The sequence below is a fragment of the Jaculus jaculus genome, chromosome 1, assembly GCF_020740685.1.
Source record: "Jaculus jaculus isolate mJacJac1 chromosome 1, mJacJac1.mat.Y.cur, whole genome shotgun sequence".
Lineage (NCBI taxonomy): Eukaryota > Metazoa > Chordata > Mammalia > Rodentia > Dipodidae > Jaculus > Jaculus jaculus.
The window spans coordinates 156736172-156755799 of NC_059102.1; the positions used below are offsets into that span (position 1 = coordinate 156736172).

General features: G+C 45.8%; 1 protein-coding gene across 1 annotated transcript in view; it reads left to right on the forward strand.

Annotated features, from left to right (window-relative positions):
• The first annotated feature begins 1610 nt into the window (after positions 1 to 1610).
• Positions 1611 to 19628, forward strand: part of LOC105943786 (actin-85C-like) — a 47097-nt gene continuing 29079 nt past the window's right edge. The window contains exons 1-2 of the mRNA XM_045142376.1: positions 1611 to 1634; positions 15699 to 15840. Coding sequence (XP_044998311.1) covers positions 1612 to 1634; positions 15699 to 15840 — 165 coding nt within the window. The 5' untranslated portion in view covers position 1611. The remainder of the gene's footprint in view (positions 1635 to 15698; positions 15841 to 19628) is intronic.

Here is a 19628-nt window from a genome sequence, read left to right on the forward strand (position 1 = left end):
GACAGCATCACCTCCATGCAGTGGCTTCAGCCATGGTTCTGGAATGTTCTCCCACATGGGAAAGTGGAGGAGGCCCTTCCTCTGACCTGCCTTGTCCTGCCCCTTTCCCTCCCTTTGTACGTGAAGTATTCCCCCATCGGCTCCCATCACGCTGGGCCACCTTCCTGGCCCAGCACCCCCAGGAGTTCCTGTTGTTATAACCAGAATGACTCCATCTTTGGACTCTGAATGCCAAGGGTAACCCAACCACCCCTCCTGATTATCATACCCTGGAACCCAGACTACCCGTCTCCACGATCACTTTCCTGGACTTGCCCAAACACCTGTCTGATTATCACTTCCCTGAAGTGGTCCAGGCCCTGAGGCAAGACAGACCACCCTGCAACCAAAGAATTCCAATGACTCCCACTGCCCTGTATCCAATAGTTTGTAAGGGAGGGGATTTTAATTTTTTTTTTTTTTTTTGAGAGAGAGAAAGAGTTGGTGTGCCAGGGCCCTCAGCCATAGTAATTGCATGCTAGACACTTGCACCACCTAGTGGGCATGTGCGAGTTTGCACTTGCCTCACCTCTGTGTGTCTGGCTTCTGTGAGATCTGGAGAGTTGAGCATGGGTCCTTAGGCTTTGCAGGCAAGCGCCTTAACTGCTAAGCCATCTCTTCAGCCCAGAAAGGATCTTTTTGACCTGCCTGGTCAGAACCTTTCTCAGGTTTTCCCCAAATGAACTCTGCTGTTGAGCATGGCCTTGAGCCTGAACGTCCTCCTCATTTCTTTTCACTCTTTTCTAACACCTGTGTGTCATTTCTCTTTGACCCCGGGCTCCTGGCCATCCCAGAGGGAGGCCTCGGTTGTCATCCTCATGCATCCCCCCCATTGTTTTGTGGTAGGACAGACTTTTGGAGGGCCACCTGACTGCAGGCAGCTGTGGGAGGGTGCAGGTGGAATGCAGTGTGGGTGTGAAGTCAGGAGAGCCTCTGCTGGGGGCGCTTCAGGCCAAGGCTTAGGGAGATGCCCTGAGGTCACGGCTGCGTCACAATGCACAAAAAGGCTGCCTCAGCACGAGGGAGAGGTGCCTCATTCCCAGGGTCCTTGTCCTTGGTGGGGGCAGAAAAGGTTTGTGGTCTCCCTTGGGGACATCAGTGGGCTGACAAGCCCTGCATTCCATGGTCTCCACCAACTGATGATCTGGTTCCACGGAGCCACCCACCCACTCCCCGACAGAGGGAGGATTGGAATGTGTGTCACGATGGTGTCACGCGGCTCCGTTTTGGACACTCTGATTTGGCTTAGTTTTCTTCACTGCGTAATTAAAGTCTTTCAGAAATGTTCTTTTCTTTTCTCTCCCTCTTTCTTTCTTTCTTTCTTTCTTTCTTTCTTTCTTTCTTTCTTTCTTTTTTTCTTTTTTCTTTTTTGAGGCAGTGTCTCATTCTAGCCCAGGCTGACCTGAATTCACTCTGCATCCCCGGCTGGCCTCGAACTCTCTTACCTCAGCCTCCTGGGGATGGTAGGAGCCACACCCAGCTGCTGCTTCTTCCTCTTTCTTAATAGGAAAGGGACATGTCACCAAGCAAGAGTAGCCACTTCTGAATAAATGCAAGCAGAATCAGTTACAGATGCTTCAGAGGAGAACCCACAGGTAAGAGGAAACACCCTTCCTCCCGGGATCTTGCAGAATCCTAAGTGAGGCAAGCCCGAAGAACTTTCTCTTTTTCTTTGTTATTTCTAGTGAGTAAAGGTAAGTGGTTTTGGGTTTTCTTGGGAAAAACCTCTTCCTTTAGTTATAAAAAGAAAGTTTTATTTTTTTTGAGGGGGGCTTAGATGTGTAGTGTTTTTATTTATTTACTTTTAGTTATTTATGAGAAGGAGAGAGAGAGAGAAGAGGCACACCAGGGCCTGTAGCCCCTGCACATTAACCCCAAACATGTGCCCTACCTTCTGTATCTGGCTTACGTGGGTACTGGGGAATCAAATCTGGGTCCTTGGGCTTCACAGTCAAGTGCCTCAATCGCTGAGTCATCTCACCAACCCCACATTCTTCTTTAAGACTGAATCTGAAGCTTACTGATTTGGCTAGCCAGCAAGCCCAGGGTGCCTCCTGTCTCTACCTCTCTAATTCTGGATTTACAGGTGAGTGCCAGCCACCATATTTGGTTTTTGCATTGGTACTGGAGATTTGACTACAGATCTTCATGTTGCAAGACAAACACTTTACCAACTGAGCTGTCTTCCCAGGCCTATAATTTTTTTTTTTTTTGTTTGCTTGTTTTTGGTTTTTCGAGGTAGGGTCTCACTCTAGCCCAGGCTGACCTGGAACTCACTATGTAGTCTCAGGGAGGCCTTGAGCTCACGGTGATCCTCCTCCCTCTGCCTCCTGAGGGCTGGGATTAAAGGCACGTGCCACCACACCCAGCCTATAACTTTTTTTTTTTTTTTTGAATGAATGAGTGAATAGAAAATCTAAGTACGAAATTTCCTCCCAAGCTAACAGTAATTGTGGGGGGCTCAGCGACCCTGAGGTCTGCAAGCAGTAGGCAACTTCTGCAAAGGGCTAGATTCTGCAACTGACCAACTACAGCGAGAGAGGAAGGACCAGCGATGTCATGCGCCAGCGACACCACTCTGAAGCAGAGCTGCGTCAGGCTGCTGCTGGCCACCCCCCTACCGAGGGGCTCTGGGCTCCTACAGAACAGACTGTGCAGCCTCACACGCTCGCGCCAGACCCCAAGCAGGATGTTTTATTTAATCATACCGTCTTAATACCACTCTCTCTTTTATTATGTTTTCAGAACTTTTCCTGAACGTTATAAATTATTCTAAACCTGGGCTAAGTTTAAAGATGCCAGCATTGCTGCAGAAGAAAGAGCCGGAACTTCAATTTGTTTCCTGAAAGAAAGGGAGGGAAGGAAGGAAAGGAAAAAAGAAAGGAAAGGTGGAGCTGGGGAGATGCCTTAGTGGTTAAGGGGCTTGTCTTTGAAGCCTAAGGACCCACGTTGGATTCCCCACTACCCACATAAGCCAGAGGCACAAGGTGGTGCATGTGTCTGGAATTGGTTTGCAGTGGCTAGAGGAACTGGTGTGCCCATTCTCTCTCTCTTCCTCTTTCTTGCTCTCTAATAAATAAATAAAAATAATAATTATTTTTTAAATTTTTATTTATTTATTTACGAGTGACAGACAGAGAGAAAGAGGCAGTTACAGAGAGAGTGAGAGAGAATGGGGCGCCAGGGCCTCCAGCCACTGCAAATGAACTCCAGACATGTGTGCCCCCTTGTGCATCTGACTAACATGGGTCCTGGGGAATTGAGCCTCGAACCGGGGTCCTTAGGCTTCACAGGCAAGCGCTTAACTGTTGAGCCATCTCTCCAGCCCATAAAACTTATTTTTAAAAGAAAGGAAATGGAAGAGAAAGGGCAGCAAGCAAGCAAGCACCATCTGCCTGTCCCAGGGCTGAGGGCAGCATCCCCAGGAGTGAGTTCAGTTTCTCTTTGAATCCCTGCAAGCACTTTCTAGGAGTAGCCGCGAGGGGGCAGCAGAGTACGCGCAAAGGCAAACCGCTTCTCCGGAAAGATGAGACTTTTCTAAGGTGGAAACCTTCCCAGTGTGTTGTGTTCCCTCCCTGGGGTGCAGGAACTGGAATCCAGGGAGGGAAAGACAGACCAAAATGCTCATTTTTTTCTGTGCTTAAAAAATATTTTATTTATTTGTTTGAGAAAACAGTGGGAGAGAAGGAGACCGAGTGAGAGAATGGGTGCACCAAGGCCTCTAACCACTGCAAATGAACTCCAGATGCATGCGCCACCTTGTGCATCTGATTTTACATGGGTACTGGGGAATCAAACCTGGGTCCTTAGGCTTTTCAGGTATGCACCTTAACTGTTGCCATATCTCCAGCCCATTTTGTGTGTGTCTATTTTTTATTTTTTGGTTTGTCAAGGTAGAGCCTCACTCTAGATCAGGCTGACCTGGAATTCACTACGTAGTCTCAGGGTGGCTTTGAACTCACTGCGATCCTCCTACCCCTGCCTCCCAAAGGCTGGGATTAAAGGCGTGCGCCACCACGCCCCGCTTGTGTGTGTGTTTTTGACATGTGTGCATATTCATGTGACATTCAGATCTAAACTTGGGCTGGCATGTAGCTCCATGGCAGAACCTTTGTTCAACACACATGAGGTCCTAGGCTCCATGCCAGTGCCATTAAAGATATAAATAAGCATGTGAAATGTGACCAGTACCAAACTAAGTGGCATGATATCAGGAGAGTCAGCAGACAGGCCTTCAGCCTGGATCCAATAGTTGATTGTGTTGGTTTAGGGGAGAGGTTGAATGTTAGGAAAGGTAGAGGGCAGCTCTGGTCCCCCCACCCCAGGATTTTGCACTGGCCCAGTTTTATTCCACACTCCACTTCTCTCCACACACTTCCCTTGATTCACGGCAGGCCTGCCTCACATGATTGTGTTTTGCTTCATGCATGCCCCAGATACTGCTATTTGTTGGCTTTTTAATTTTTCCACAAATTGAAGGTCTGTGGCAACGCGGCACTGTTTGTTGGCACGTGCTTTCCTCAGTGTTTCACATTTGAGCTGTGCTATGAAGACTCTGGATATTTTTGTTACTGTATCTGCTCTGGTTATCTGTGGTCTTTGGTCAGTGGTCATTTGTGGTGGTTTGATTCAGGCATCCCCCATAAACTTAGGTGTTCTGAATGCTAGGTTCCCTGCTCATGGAGATTTGGGAATTAATGCCTCCTGGAGGGAGTGTATTATTGGGGGTGAGCTTATGGGTATTATAGCCAGTTTCCCCTTGCCAGTGTGTGTCACACTCTCCTGTTGCTATTGTCCACCTTATGTTGGCTATGGGGTGATGTCCACCCTCTGCTCATGCCATTGTTTTCCCCTGCCATCGTGGAGCTTCCTCTTGAGTGTGTAAGCCAAAATAAACCTCCCCCCCACCCCCCACACGCTGCTCTTGGTTGGGTGATTTCTATCAGCAATGTGAACCTGATTGCAACATCATTAATGTTATGATGACAAGTTTTGGGTGCCACAAACTGAGCTCCTGTAAGATGATCTTAACTAATAAAGGCACTTTCTCCTAGCTCCCCTGACCAGCTGCTGCCATCTCCGTCCTTCTCCTTAGACTTCCCTATCCCCTGACAGAATTAGTAACCCAACAATGGCATCTAGCCTTTTAAAAAAAATTATTTATAGCCGGGTGTGGTGGCGCACGCCTTTAATCCCAGCCCTCGGGAGGCAGAGGTAGGAGGATTGCCATGAGTTCAAGGCCACCCTGAGATGACAGAGTTAATTCCAGGTCAACCTGGACCAGAGTGAGACCCTACCTCGAAAAACCAAAAAAAAAAAAAAATTATTTATATGAGAGCAGCAGATAGAGAGAAAGAGAGAATGGGTGCACCAGGGCCTTTAGCCACTGATAATGAACTCCAGACACATGCACCCCCTTGTGTATCTGGCTTATGTGGGTCCTGGGGAATCAAACTAGGGCCCTTAGGCTTTGCAAGCAAACACTTTAACCACTAAACCATTGTACCAGCCTGGCTTCCAGCCTTTTTTTCTTCCTCCCTTTTTTATTAATCTTCCCTTTCCTCTCCTCTCCTTCTCTGTCTCTGCCTTCCCCTCTCACCCTTCCTCCATTTCTTCCTTTCTTCATCCTGATATGGGAATTTAGAGTGTCTTTGAGATCAAAAGAGCCTTTTTTGATGCTTAATTGGTGCAACTTGAGAGTTAGGATGCTGCACACTCAACGTCACACAAAACTTCTACTGAGCCGGTGGCCTCCAGGGTTCTTGTCTGGTGAATACAGGGAATGTAATCCACATGCCATAGAGGGTGAGGCTTAGAGAGATTTAATTATAGAGCTTAAGGGAAGGAAAGAAGACAGAACTCCCATAAAGCAGGAGGGGGTCCCAAGAGGTTCTGCTTGGTGAATATGATCTTTTTAAAAATATTTTTTGTTCATTATTTATTTATTTATTTGAGAGTGACAGAGAGAGAGAGAGGGAGGGAGAGAAAGAGGCAGATAGAGAGGGAATGGGCGCGCCAGGGCTTCTAGCCACTGCAGATGAACTCCAGACACGTGTGCCCCCTTGTGCATGTGGCTAACGTGGGTCCTGGGAAATTGAGCCTTGAACCAGGGTCCTTAGGCTTCATAGGCAAGCTCTTAACCACTAAGCCATCTCTCCAGCCCATGATCTTTTTTCTTTTCTTTCTTTTTTTTTTTTTTTTTAATAGGAATTCACTGGATAGGGGCGAGCTGGCCAGTTCAGTGCCCATGCCATGTGTCTAGGTGCCTGGCGCTCTTACATCTTCATGTCAGGGTTCTAGGGGAATGAACTCCTTTAGGGAAAAGGTGAGGAAAATCTAGATTTCACCCCCTAACAGGCTCAAGAACAATTTTTAAAAATTTTGTTTATTTATATTTATTTATTTCAGAGAGACAGTCAGAGAAAGATGGAGAGAGAGAGAGAGAGAGACAGAGACAGAGACAGAGACAGAGACAGAGACAGAGAGACAGAGAATGGGCACACCAGGGCCTCCAGCCACTGGAAACAAACCCCAGATGCATGCGCCTCCTTGTGCATCTGGCTTACATGGGTCCTGGGGAATTGAGCCTTGAACTAGGGTCCTTAGGCTTCACAGGTAAGGGCTTAACTGCTAAACTATCTCTCCCACCCCTCAAGGACATTTTTCATTTTTAGCCAAGAAAAAAAACTATTCACTTTTGGGGCCCTGTTACCCTCTCAATTGACTATCCAATTTCTTTTATTCTCCGTCCTTCCTTTTCCTCCCTCCCTTCCTCTCTTCCTTCCTTCGTTCCTCCCTCCCTTCCTTGTTTTATGAGACAGGGTCTCCCTATACAACTCTGGCTGTCCTAGAAATCACTATGTAGCCCAGGCTGTCCTCAGACTCACCATGGTCCTCCTGACCCTGCCACTCATGTGTTGGGGTCCCTGGCATGGACACCCACACCCAGCTCCTCTCCATTTTCAAGGGATGAAGTAAAAAGACCCGCACATCTCTCATTTAAAAGCAAAGGCTGGGAGCAGCAGAGCTGCCTGGCCAGGTATTCAGAGAGGCAAGAAGCCTGAAAGTGAGGCCCCTTTGTCACGTTAGTCAAGTAGAGAATTGAGTGGAAACCTTCTTGTAGGAAAAGAGTGTGGTCTGCTGCAGGGGCCCGTAGGCCTGGTGAGAAAGTGGACCGGCGTACTGCTGAGAGGGAGAATGCTGAAGCAGACCAGCCACAGCATCCACTTTAGCCTTGGCCTCTCTCAGAGCCAGGCCCTGGCCTCTTCAGTTCTGGGAGGCTGAGGGCAGAAGGCAAGTGTGAAGCCAGCGGAGAGGTCGGCTCCTGAGCTTCGAGGGGAGGGGCATGTCCATGCCATACAGTGCAAGCAAAGCAGCAGGTGCCCACACAGATCTTCCCAGAAGATCCAGGTAGGAGCATTGCTTAATGATCCGTAGAGAACAGATTTTCAGCGTAGACACAGGCTACTATCAGGAGAAGATGCCTTTAGGACTTTCATGGCAGATATCAATGCAAAACACAGCTTCGACGTCAAAGAGATAAGACATGGCCCGTTCCTGAGCCAAATGTAAGTGCCCTCGGCCAGGGAACAGATCCAGGTTGCTCCAGATGACATATTCCAACACGGACTGGTTTCCTGGAGGTTATACAGTTATGGAACAAAAGAAAGTCACAAGTCAAAGCCTTTTCAGGTACGTTGGTGGAAATATCAGGCAGGCGGGTCACAACAAAGTGGGAAAATCTCTGCTCTAGGCCTCAGATGCTGTGTAATGTAATTCTTAGCTCTCGGGTTGGTGGAAGCTAGAGGATTGCTAAGCTACTACATCCCAGTGTTTCATGTGGTGGTCACAAGGATGCCAGGTCAAATACAAGAGTGGCAATGAATGGCTTATTAAAGTGGCTCAAGATGGCCCGTGGTCATTTGGCTGTGCATAGGCCACATGCCAATTCTCCACACACACACAAAGTTATGACCAAGCCATCAACCTAATCTTTTTTTTTATTAATAAATTATTGCTCTAGTGGCTTTTCTTTCTTTTTCTTTTTTTTTAATTTTATTTATTTATTTATTTGAGAGAGACAGACACAGAGAGAAAGACAGATAGAGGGAGAGAGAGAGAATGGGCGCGCCAGGGCTTCCAGCCTCTGCAAACGAACTCCAGACGCGTGCGCCCCCTTGTGCATCTGGCTAACGTGGGACCTGGGGAACCGAGCCTCGAACCGGGGTCCTTAGGCTTCACAGGCAAGCGCTTAACCGCTAAGCCATCTCTCCAGCCCAATCATCAACCTAATCTTGAGCCCAAGTGTGGCTTTGTTTTCTGGGAACCTCAGTTCACACTTATCCAGCTTCTCCTCTGGCTCGGGGTGGGCAAGGCTGGTGAGTTTAGGTGGCGTTTGTCTCCCATTCAGAAAATCCCAGGGTGATCCTTACCCTTCCACCTGTGTCCTTTGAGGGAACACCTGAGCCTGGGGACAGCTACACTGTACCGTTTGGAGGAGCTAGTTTTATCTGAAGGAGGGAGCATGGACATGGGGCAGGACTAGAGTTAGGACTGGAACCCGGAGCTGTGGCTGAATCGGATGAAACTAACAGATGGGGTGTTGCAAGGACGGGGTGTCTCCTCCAGCCGAAGATACCACGGATACTGTTGGAATGGCCACAGAGGATTTGTAATATGACATAAACCTAAGTTGGTGATACAGAAAGGGGCTGGGGGCCGAGGGCATCGACTACAATTTTGAAAGAAAATCTGGCTAGGTGTGGTAATACACATTTGGAATCAGCTGTAGGGAGGCCGAGACAGGAAGATTGTCCTTTGAGAACTCTTGCCACAAGATCAAGGGCATTATGCCCAGGTGGAGGGAGTCTTAAGCACTGTCTTTTTACTGCTGAGTCATCTCTCTGGCCCCTATTAAGCTTTTTGTGTTTAATCTGGAAAACATGGTAAACATTTTAAGCTTCCTGGGTCATTCTCTCATGGAGGGGGGGGATTTGGGGTTCTATGGTGTTTCCTGGAACCTCAAGCCCTGAGTTCATATGTGCAAACTAAGCAAAGAATTGACAATTGTGGATGCAAGAAATTTTTTTTAATTTTCATTTTATTCAGATAAAGGGCTGAGGAAGGGAAAGGAAGACTGGAGGGGGGTGGGGGCAGAGTGAAGTACACCATGATGTCTAGGAGCCCCAAGTAAATGAACATGGATCTTAGGTAAGATAGATGTGAAAAGGGATTTAAAAAGAGACTTGCGCTTGTAGAAAGATTAAAAGTGAAGACAGTAATAAAAAGTAAAAAGCATGGCGGCTGGGGTGGGAGAGGGAAACCTTACCAAGGCAAAGACTCAAAAGCGTCGCTGCCACAGCGCAGGAGAGAGAGCACGTGTTTCTCCGTGGGCCAGAGAAGATATGCTTTAGTATTTGCACCAGCGCACCTAAGCACGCCTACCCCAGGTACCCTAGCCAATAAATCTGGGCTTAGAGGAGAAATCCCCCCACACCTGGGCAGGGTGTGCACTCAGAAGAGATCTAATTGGGTGAGATGGACAAACAAAAAGTCCTATAACTGAAGCAGGTGTGGACGTGAGATAGCAGAGGCCAACTCAGTTTGGCATGGCGAGGGCATGACTGGGATCATCCTAAGGCCTTTCAGGGCTGTCCTGGTCCTGCCTGATCCAAGAAACTACCTGCCTGCTCTGGGACCCTCCACATTATATTGTCACCTCTCAGCTGGGCAAGAGTGGCCACCAGAAACATTTCCCTGATGGCCAAGGATGTAGAACACTTTCTTAGATGTTTATATGCCATCTGTATTTCTTCCTTTGAGAACTCTCTATTTAGTTCCATAGCCCATTTTTTTGTTTATTTTTATTTATTTATTTGAGAGCGATAGACAGAGAAAGAGGCAGATATATAGAGAGAATGGGCACGCCAGGGCCTTCAACCACTGCAAATGAACTCCAGATGCATGTGCTCCCTTGTCCATCTGGCTAATGTGGGTCCTTGGGAATTGACCCTTGAACTGGGGTCTTTAGGCTTCACAGGCAAGCACCTAACTGCTAAGCTATCTCTCCAGCCCTCCATAGCCCATTTTTTTAATGAGGTTGTTTGATTTCTCATTTTTTAGTTTTTTTTTTTTTTAATTGAGAGCGACAGACACAGAGAGAAAGACAGATAGAGGAAGAGAGAGAGAGAATGGGCACGCCAGGGCTTCCAGCCTCTGCAAACGAACTCCAGACGCGTGCGCCCCATTGTGCATCTGGCTAACATGGGACCTGGGGAACCGAGCCTCCAACCGGGGTCCTTTGGCTTCACAGGCAAGCGCTTAACCACTAAGCCATCTCTCCAGCCCCATTTTTTAGTTTTTTGAGCTCTTCTGGATATTAATCCCCTGTCAGATGTATAGCTGGCAAAGGTTTTCTCCCATTTTGTAGGTTGCCTTTTTGCTCTATTCACAGTGTCCTTTGCTGTACAAAAGCTTGGCATTTCATGAGGTTCCAGTGGTTGATTAGTGGTTTTATTTCCAGAGCAACTGGGGTTACATTCAGAAAGTCATTGCCTATGCAATATGTTGATGGGTTCCCCCTACTTTTTCCTCTAGCAGTTTCAGAGTTTCAGGTCTGATATTAAGGTCTCTGATCTGTTTGGACTTGATTCTTGTGCATGGAGAGAGATAAGGATCTATTTTCATTCTTTTACATATTGAAATCCAGTTTTCCCAGCACTATTTGCAAAGTATTTTATTTATTTATGAGAGAGAGAAAGAGAGAGAGGCAGAGACGCAGTGAAAGAGTGAGAGAGAAAGAGAGAACAGGCCACTGCAAACAAACTCCAGCCACATGTGCCCCTTGTGTATCTGCTTTATATGGGTACTGGGGAATTGAACCTGGGTCCTTAGGCTTTGCAGGCAAGTGCCTTAACCACCAAGAAATCTCTCCAGCCCAACTTTTGACATTTTTTGTTGAAAATCAGATGCTTGGAGCTACCTAGATTCACATCTGGGTCCTGTATTCTGTTTCATGTCTCTCTTTGTGCTAGTACCATGCTATTTTTGTTACTATAGCTTTGTAGTATAGTTTATAATCAGGTATGGTGATACCTACAGACTTATTTATGTTGCTCAAAATTGTTTTGGCTATTTGGAGTTTTTTTGTGTGTGTGCTTACAAATGAATTTCAGGATATCTTTCTATTTCCATGAAGAATGCCATTGGAATTTTGATGGGGATGCCATTAAATGAGTAGACTGTTTTTGGTAAGATTGACATTTTCACAATATTAGTTTTTCCAATTCAAGAACATGGGTTGTCTTTCCATTTCCTAATGTTTTCTGCAATCTTTCTCTTGAGTGTTTTAAAGTTTTCATTGTAGAGATCCTTTACTTCTTTGGTTAGATATATGCCAAGGCACTATTTTTTGCTTTATTTTTATTTATTTGTTTATTTGAGAGCAGCAGACAAAGAGAGAAAGAGGGAGAGAGAGGGAGGGAGAGAGAGAGAATGGGTGCACCAGGGCCTCCAGCCATTGTAAATGAACTACAGATGCATGTGCCACCTTGTACATCTGGCTCACGTGGGTACTGGGGAATCAAGTCTCAAACCAGAGTCCTTAGGCTTCACAGGCAAGCACCAAGGCACTCATTAAAAAAGTTTATTTTTATTTATTTATTAGAGATGGGAGGGGGGGTTGGATCCCTTTTATGTGTGTCTCTTGCCTTATTGCTATAGATAAGCCTCCAGTACTATATTAATTAAAAAGTGGGGATAGTGGACACTCTTGTGTTGTTCCTGATAGTGGAAAAGCTTCAAGATTTTCCCCATTTAGTATTATGTTGGTTGTAGTTTGTCATAAATAGCCTTCATTATGTTAGATATATTCCTTCTATTCCCTGTTTCCTTAGGAATTTTACTATGAAGGGATGCTGAATTTTGTCAAATGCCTTTTCTGCATCTATTGAGATGATCATGTGATTTTTGTCCTTCAGTTCATTAATACAGTATATTACATTTATTGATTTGGACGTGTTGAACCATCCTGTGTCTCTGGGATCAAGCCTATTTGGACTGGGTGAATAATCTTTTTGATATATTCTTGTATTCTGTTTGCCAGTACTTCGTTGAGAATTTTTACACCTATGTTCATCAGAGAGATTATTCTATAGTTTTTTCTTTGTGTTCTGTCTTTATTTGGTTTTCGTACCAAGGTGATGCTGGCTTCATAAAAGGAGTTTGGTAGGTTTCCTGCCTTTTCTATTTATGGAAAAGTTTGAGAAGCATTGGTGTTAGTTCTTCCATGAAGATCTGGCAAAATTCACCTGTGAATCCATCTGGGTCTGGATTTTTTTTTTTTTTTTTTTTTTACTTAGGAGAATTTTTTTTTTTTAATATAACTTCTTTGATCTCCATACTTGTCATAGGTCTACTTAAATGGTTTATCTCATCTTGATTTAATTTTGGTAGGTCATGTAAATCAAGGAAAGCATCCATTTCTTTTAGATTTTCAAACTTAGTGGAGTATATGTTCTTAAGGTATGTCCTCATGATTTTCTTTTTTTTTAAGTATTTTTATTTATTTATTTATGAGAGACACACAGAGAGAAACAGAGAGAGATATAGAGAGACAGAGAGATACACAGAGAGAAATAGAGAGGGAGAGAATGGACACATCAGGGCCTCTAGCCACTGCAAATAAATTCCAGATGCATGCACCACCATGTGCATCTGGCTTATGTGGGATCTGGGGAATCAAACCTGGATCCTTAGGTTTCACAGACAAGTGCCTTAAACACTAAGCCATCTCTCCAAATTCAATACCAAATTCATTGGTATCTGTTGTAATGGTGCCTTCTTAATCTCTAATTTTATTAATTTGTATCTCTTCTCTCTTTCTTTTGGTCAGATTTGCTAAGGGTTTATTGATGTTGTTTATCCTTCAAAGAGCCAACTCCTTGTTTCATTGATTCCTTTTTTTTTTGGTTTCTATTTCATTAATTTCTGCCCCAATCTTTACTATTTCTTTCCATCTACTGATTTTTGGTTTGCCTTGCTCTTCTTTTTCAAAGACCTTAAGGTGAAGCATTAAGTTGTTTATTTATGACCTTTCTAATTTCTTAATATAGGCACTTAAAGCTATAAATTTCACTCTTAGAAGTGCCTATATTGTGTCCCAAAAGTTTTGGTATGTTGTGTTCTCATTATCATTTGATTCTATGAATTGTTTGATTTTCTTTTTATTTCTTCAATGACCCATTCATCATTCAGTAGTTTCCATGATTTTGTGTATGCTCTATAGTTCTTCTTATTGTTGATTTGTAGTTTAATCCCATTGTGATCTGACATAGTGCAAGGCATTATTTCAGTTTTCCTGTATTTGTTAAGATTTGCTTTGTGTCCTAATATATGGCCGATTTTAGAGAATGTTACACGTGCTGCTGAAACAAATGTGTGTTCTGAAGCATTTGGATGGAATGTCCTATAGATAACTGCTAGGTCCATTTGTTCTATGACATCATTTAATCCAGATCTCTCACCTGTGACCTTAAGTCTCATACTGTTTGATGAAATTGGGAACCCCCCTGTTAAGTGCAAGTATGCTTAGAATTGTAATGTCCTCCTGTTGGAGTGTTCCTTTAATCAATATGAAGTGATCTTCTTTGTCTTTCCTAACTAATGTTGGTTTGAAGTCAATCTTATCAGATATTAGGATAGCAACACCTGCTTGTTTTCTAGACCTATTTGCTTGAAATACCATTTTCTATTCTTTTACCTTTTATGGACATGTGAGTTTCTTGGAGGCAACAAACAGAAGGATTTGCCTTTTAATCCAGTCTGCAAGTCTGTGTCTTTTGGTTCAGGCATTGAGGCCACTGATATTAAGAATTATTGTTGAAAGGTATGTATTTATTCTTTCCATTCTTCATGTTTTGTAGTACTTCTGTTTTTTTTATTTTATTCTCTTGTTTGTTTTTTTTTCTGTTTCCTCATATATATGCTTTCCTTTCTCTTCAGTGTGAAGGATTCCTTCAAGCATTTTCTGTAGAGCTGGATTAGTTGTCATATATTCCTTTAACCTATATTTGTTGTGGAATGTCCTTATTTCTCCATCAATTTGGATAGATAGCTTTGCAGGATAAAGTAATCTTGGTTGACAGTTGTTATCTTTCAGAACTTGGAATACATCATTCCAAGCCCTTCTTGGCTGTTAAAGTTTGTGTTGAGTAATCTGCTGTGATCCTGATGGGCTTGCCTTTATAGAGACTTAATGCTTCTCTCTTACTGCTTTCAGTATGTTTTCTTTGGATTGTATGTTTAGTAGTTTAATTATAATATGGTAAGGAGAGTTTATTTTTTCCTGGTTTTGTCTGTTTGGTGTCCTAAATGCTTCCTGTATCTGCATTGGCATCTCTTTCCCTGTTTGGAGGAAATTTTATTTTATGACTTTATTGAAAACAACTACTATGCCTTTGGAGTGAAATTCTTCTCCTTCTGCTATGCCCTGAATTTTTATGTTTGATCTTTTCATAGTGTCCCGAATATCTTGTAATTCCCACTCATACTTTTCTATTAGTTTGTCTTTCTCTTTGTTGGACTGTATTAGATCTGCCACCTGGTCTTCTAGCTTAGATATTCTGTCCGCTCCTTCATGCATTCTACTAGTGAGATTTTGCACAGCATTTTTTATTTCACTGACTATATTCTTCAGAGCTAGGATTTCAGCCTGGTTTTTCTTCCATATTTCTATTTCCTTACTCATGATTTGTATTGACCTCCTTATTTAAGTTTATTTCCTGTGTTCTTCTTCAGGAGATTTTTTCTTCTTCTTGATTCCTTTGATTCTTTGAACATAGTTATAATCAGTCTTTTGGCATCTTTGTCAGATACTTCATCTAAATCAGTCTCACTGGAGGTCATTTCTGATGGATTTATATTTTTTGGTGGAATTTTATTTTCTTGATGTTTTGTGTTTCTTGTATTATAATGTAAAAATCTTTGCATCTTGGGTTAATTTGATGCTTGGATTTTATAATCATATGCAGTATTCTTAGATGTGTAGATCTGATGTCATATATCCTCAGGATAGGAGCTTAAGATACCAGATGTGGCTCTTAGATTGCTTCCTGAGTAATAGCAGAAGCAACCCTAGGGGTTGGGTTTGCTCGTTGTGCAAGTGTTCTAGTAGACTGGGTGGAGCAAAGCACAGGCAAATTCTAAAATTCAACTGAGCAACATACACACTCAGTCAAAACCAACATGGAGTATTTATGTAAGAATGGACATTAAAACACACAGATCGTCTAACAAAGTCAAAGTCCCTAAGGGTGTGTGCTGCCCTACACCCTTAATTTTGTCAACCGGGAGGCTGAGATTTCTGGTTCAGGGTTCCAGTTCAGCCTGGATCCCAGTGAGACCCTGCCCCCAAGAATGACAGAAGACAAAGGCAATATAAATCAGGAAGCAACCAAAGACAACCCATGTTCCAGAAAGTTCCCTCAGCGCCTACACCATGGCCCCAGGCACGGCAAGCCCAGCTCAAGTGCACAGAGCTACCCTACGGCCCTGGACTGTGGGCCATGCCTCTGAGTTCACGTCCTACCCCTGGCACAGTGCCTGCCCAAGGAAAAGGGTCTTTCCAGTGGCACAAGTAACAGTATGGCATCTCCTTGCAGGCCTGGCCGCTTTGCAGACAACGTGGTGAACAACGTGCCTCTCATCTGTGACTATGGCTCTGGGTTCAGCAAGGTGGGCTTTGCAGGAGACGAGGCCCCCGTCGCTGTCTTCCCCACCGTCCTTGGAAAACGGAGGCATGATGTGAGTAAAGTGGGTTTTTTTTCCCCCAGGTGATGTTTGCTCCACCTCTTCCTTCTCCCACTGAGTGACCAAGGAAGTCCTCCAAGCAGAGCAGATCCACAGTCAGAATCTCCTAGGTGCTTGGCTGGTAAGATGCACCTGGCCCACTCTGGAGTTCCTGCCCTGGCGGCAGGAATGGATGAAGGTGGGGCAAAGACATGCATCTCTGGCCACTCCTCTGCCTGTGCTTTGAGAAACTCTGGTTTCCATGCAGCAGGCTAGTTCCAAAAGTCAGTGTCTCTATCTGGGCTGTCCTAATGTGACAAACACCCAAGGCTTGGTGATGTCCACAGAGCACAGATTTCTGAGACTTCTGGAAGCTCAAAGCTTAAGGCCAGGGGCCTGCCCGTGGCGAGAGTCTTTTTGGTCTACCATGCCAAGATGGAAGGTGCAAGGGCAAGTGTGTGTGTGTGTATGTGTGTGTGTGGTGGGTTCTTTCTTTCATCAGGAACCCCTGCCCTCCTATATTAGTTACGTTCTTCATTGTTGTGACAAAGTATCTGACAGAAGCTACTTGAGGGAAGAAGCATTTCTTTTGGCTCAGGGTTTAAGAAGAGCTCCTCCATGGTGGGGAGGGCGTGGCAGCCGGAGCGTGTGGCCGCTGGGTCCAGGCAGGAAGCAGAGTGGAGGTAGGAAGATGGGTTGACCAGTGAAACCTCCAGACCTGCCCACCTCCTGTAGCGAGACTCTCCCTCCTAACGGTTCCACCACCTTCCACAACAGTGCCACGGAAGCACACGAGTCTGTGGGGCACATTGCACACTCAGACCACAGTGCACCTCCACAGCGCTAAGAATGTGGACCCACTCGTTCCGCCAGAGCCGCCTCTCCTCTCCCGAGCGCCTCCGCTCACCCCTGCCGCTCTGGGGCTGAGGTTTTCACTATGGCAGGAGCTCCAGGGACACAGTGAGACCCCAGCAGCCAGTGCCACAGAGGCACCGTGGAACCAGCACCCCGCTGTCCTTCTGCTCTTCCCGGTCTCCAGATTTTCAGAGCCGTGTGAGCGCTCACTGTGGACAGGGGCTAGTTCTGCAAAGTGGTGGGATATATATCTATATTGATATTTTTTGGTTTTCTTGAGGCAGGGCCTCACTCTAGCCCAGACTGACCTGGAATCCACTCTGTAGTCTCAGGGTGGCCTTGAACTCACATCGATCCTCCTACGTCTGCCTCCTGAGTGCTGGGATTAAAGGCGTGCGCCACCACACTCGGCCATATACTTTTTTTTGGAAAAAGATTTATTTATTTTATTTATTTATTAGAGACAGAGAGAGAGGGAGAGAGAGAGAGAGAGAGAGAATGGGCATGCCAGGGCCTCCAGCCACTACAAACAAACTCCAGACGCATGTGCCACCATGTGCATCTGGCTTACATGGGACCTGGAGAATTGAAGCTGGGTCCTTAGGCTTCTCAGGCAAGTGCCTTAACCGCTAAGCCATCTCTCCAGCCCCCATGTACTTTTTCAAAATTGTGGCAAAAATATACACAGCATAAAATTACCATCTTGCAGGGCTATGAAGATGGCTCAGCAGTTAAAAGCACTTGCTTGCAAAGCCTGCTGGCCTGTGGTTCAATTCTGCAGCTACCCATGCGACGCTCAAATGGCGCTAGTTTGCAGCAGGAAGACACTCTGCACACCCCCCCCCCACAGTGGTGCAAGTAAATAAAAGAATAAAATGACAATCTTTAGCATACTTAGACATGGAGCTCAGTGGCCTGAAGCATTTGTCCTGCTATTAGACCATCACCACCATCCATCTCCAGATCATCCTCTTCTCCCCAAACCCAAACTCTGTTCCCAGTAAGCACTGGCTCTCTCCTCCCCTCACACCCGCCGTTCTATTTCTTTGTATGTATTTGATTCCTCCAGGCACCTTATAAATGGCTGATACAGTATTTTCCTATGGTGACTGGCTTAATTCAGTGGAAGTAATGTTTTATGATTATTTCCCATGTCATGTTCTCCTGGGCTGTGCGTATGTGTGGTGTGGCGTGTGTAAGTACTTGTGTTCTATGTATGTACATGTGGGTGCAGATGTGTATACTCCACATGCATGTGTGCGGAGGCCAGAGAAGAATAACAGGTGCTCTCCTTTATCCCTCGTCCACACTGCTTCACTGAGATGAACCTCTCACTTGCCTTTCAGCTGCCTTCTCCCACATCAGACTGGGGGGGGGGGGTAGCAGCAAGTACCAGTGACTCTCCTGTCTCTGACCCCACATGACTGCAATTACAGACTCGTGTGGCCAGACCTGGCTCTTGTGCTGGTGCTGGGGATGTAACTCATGCCCTTTCGAAGCCTCTCGGGCCCTCGTGCTTCTGTGGCGAGCATTCTTACCTGCTGAACCGACTCCTTAGCCCCAGAACTTTACCCATTTCTAAGGCTGAATAGTCCTCCGTTGTACCAGCACACACTTTGCTTACCTCTTCATATCTCCAAGGACACCGGGGTCACTTCTGCATCTTGGCTGTTGGAAGACCGCTCCATGATCCCGAGCATGTAAATAGTTGTATGAGAACTTGTTTCTTATTCTTTTGGAAATTGCTTGGTCACACGGTAATTCGTTGTCTGAGAAATTCAGATTTCTTTTTGGTGGTGGTTCTAGGAATCAAACCCGGTCTTCACACAAGTAGACAAATACTGTGCCCCGGTTCCACAGCCCAGCCTGCGATTCACATTCTTGCGTTGTTTCTCCTCTCTCTCTTTCTCCTTCCCTTCTCTTGCTATTTCTCTCTGAGATAGGATCTCATGCTATAGCCCAGGTTGGCCTGGAAGTTATCTAGCCAAGACTGACCTCGAACTCATGGCAATTCCTCTGCCTCAGCCTACTGTGACTATAGGCATGGGCCACCACACGTCACCTTTCAAGTTTCTCAGAATCTACTTGCTTTTCCACAAACCACAGACTAAACCCACAGCCGCAAGCTGGATGCCTAACCGCCTCTGAGATTGACCCCGGGTGAGGCTGGAGAGGGTCAGAGCCCCCCCCCGCCCAGACAGGCCTGCGCATCCTTTTGTAGGATGCCTCCCACCCCACATGAGGCCTTCAACACGTCCCCCAGGTGCCTCCAGCAGCCAAGAGGCCCTCCCTGGGCACCATGTGTGCAGGGTGACTGCTACTGAGGAGTTCATATGAGCTGGCAGCCCTGCTAGGTAGAGGCTGTGATGTCCTGTCCCCTGGAGAAGTAGCCCACAGCTGTGGGAAGTAACTTCCTGTGTCTGTGCAGTGGATGGAAGGCCAAGGCAGGACCCACTGTGGTGACCTGAGCTCAGAGCCCACACTGTGGGTGTTAGTCAGGGTTCCCTAGGGGAACACAACCAATACACGGGAGATAGGGAGATATTTTTCACAAGGGATTTGTTAGATTGGCCTACATGATCTGGGCTGGGTAATCCAACAGTGGCTGTCTGCAGGCTGGAAAGGCGGCTGAGAAGCGGGTTGCTGCTCAGTCCATGAGGCTGGATGCCTCAGCAGTCGCAATCTGGCCCTGAAGGTCTGGAGGATTCTCGGAGAGCCTATGGTCTTCAGTCTAGACTGAGGAAGCTGAGTTTTGGTGCCAGTCAAGGATGTCAGGAATAGGGTAGATGCAAACATCAGTGAGGACAAGGGAAGCCAGGCAAGAAAAGACCACTTTTTCCTGGACCCTCTACGAGATGATGTCCACTCTAGCAGAGGGCTCCCCCTTCTTAGAAACACCCTGAAAACCTGCTCAAGAGGTCTGCCTCTCGCTGGATTCCTGAGATCAA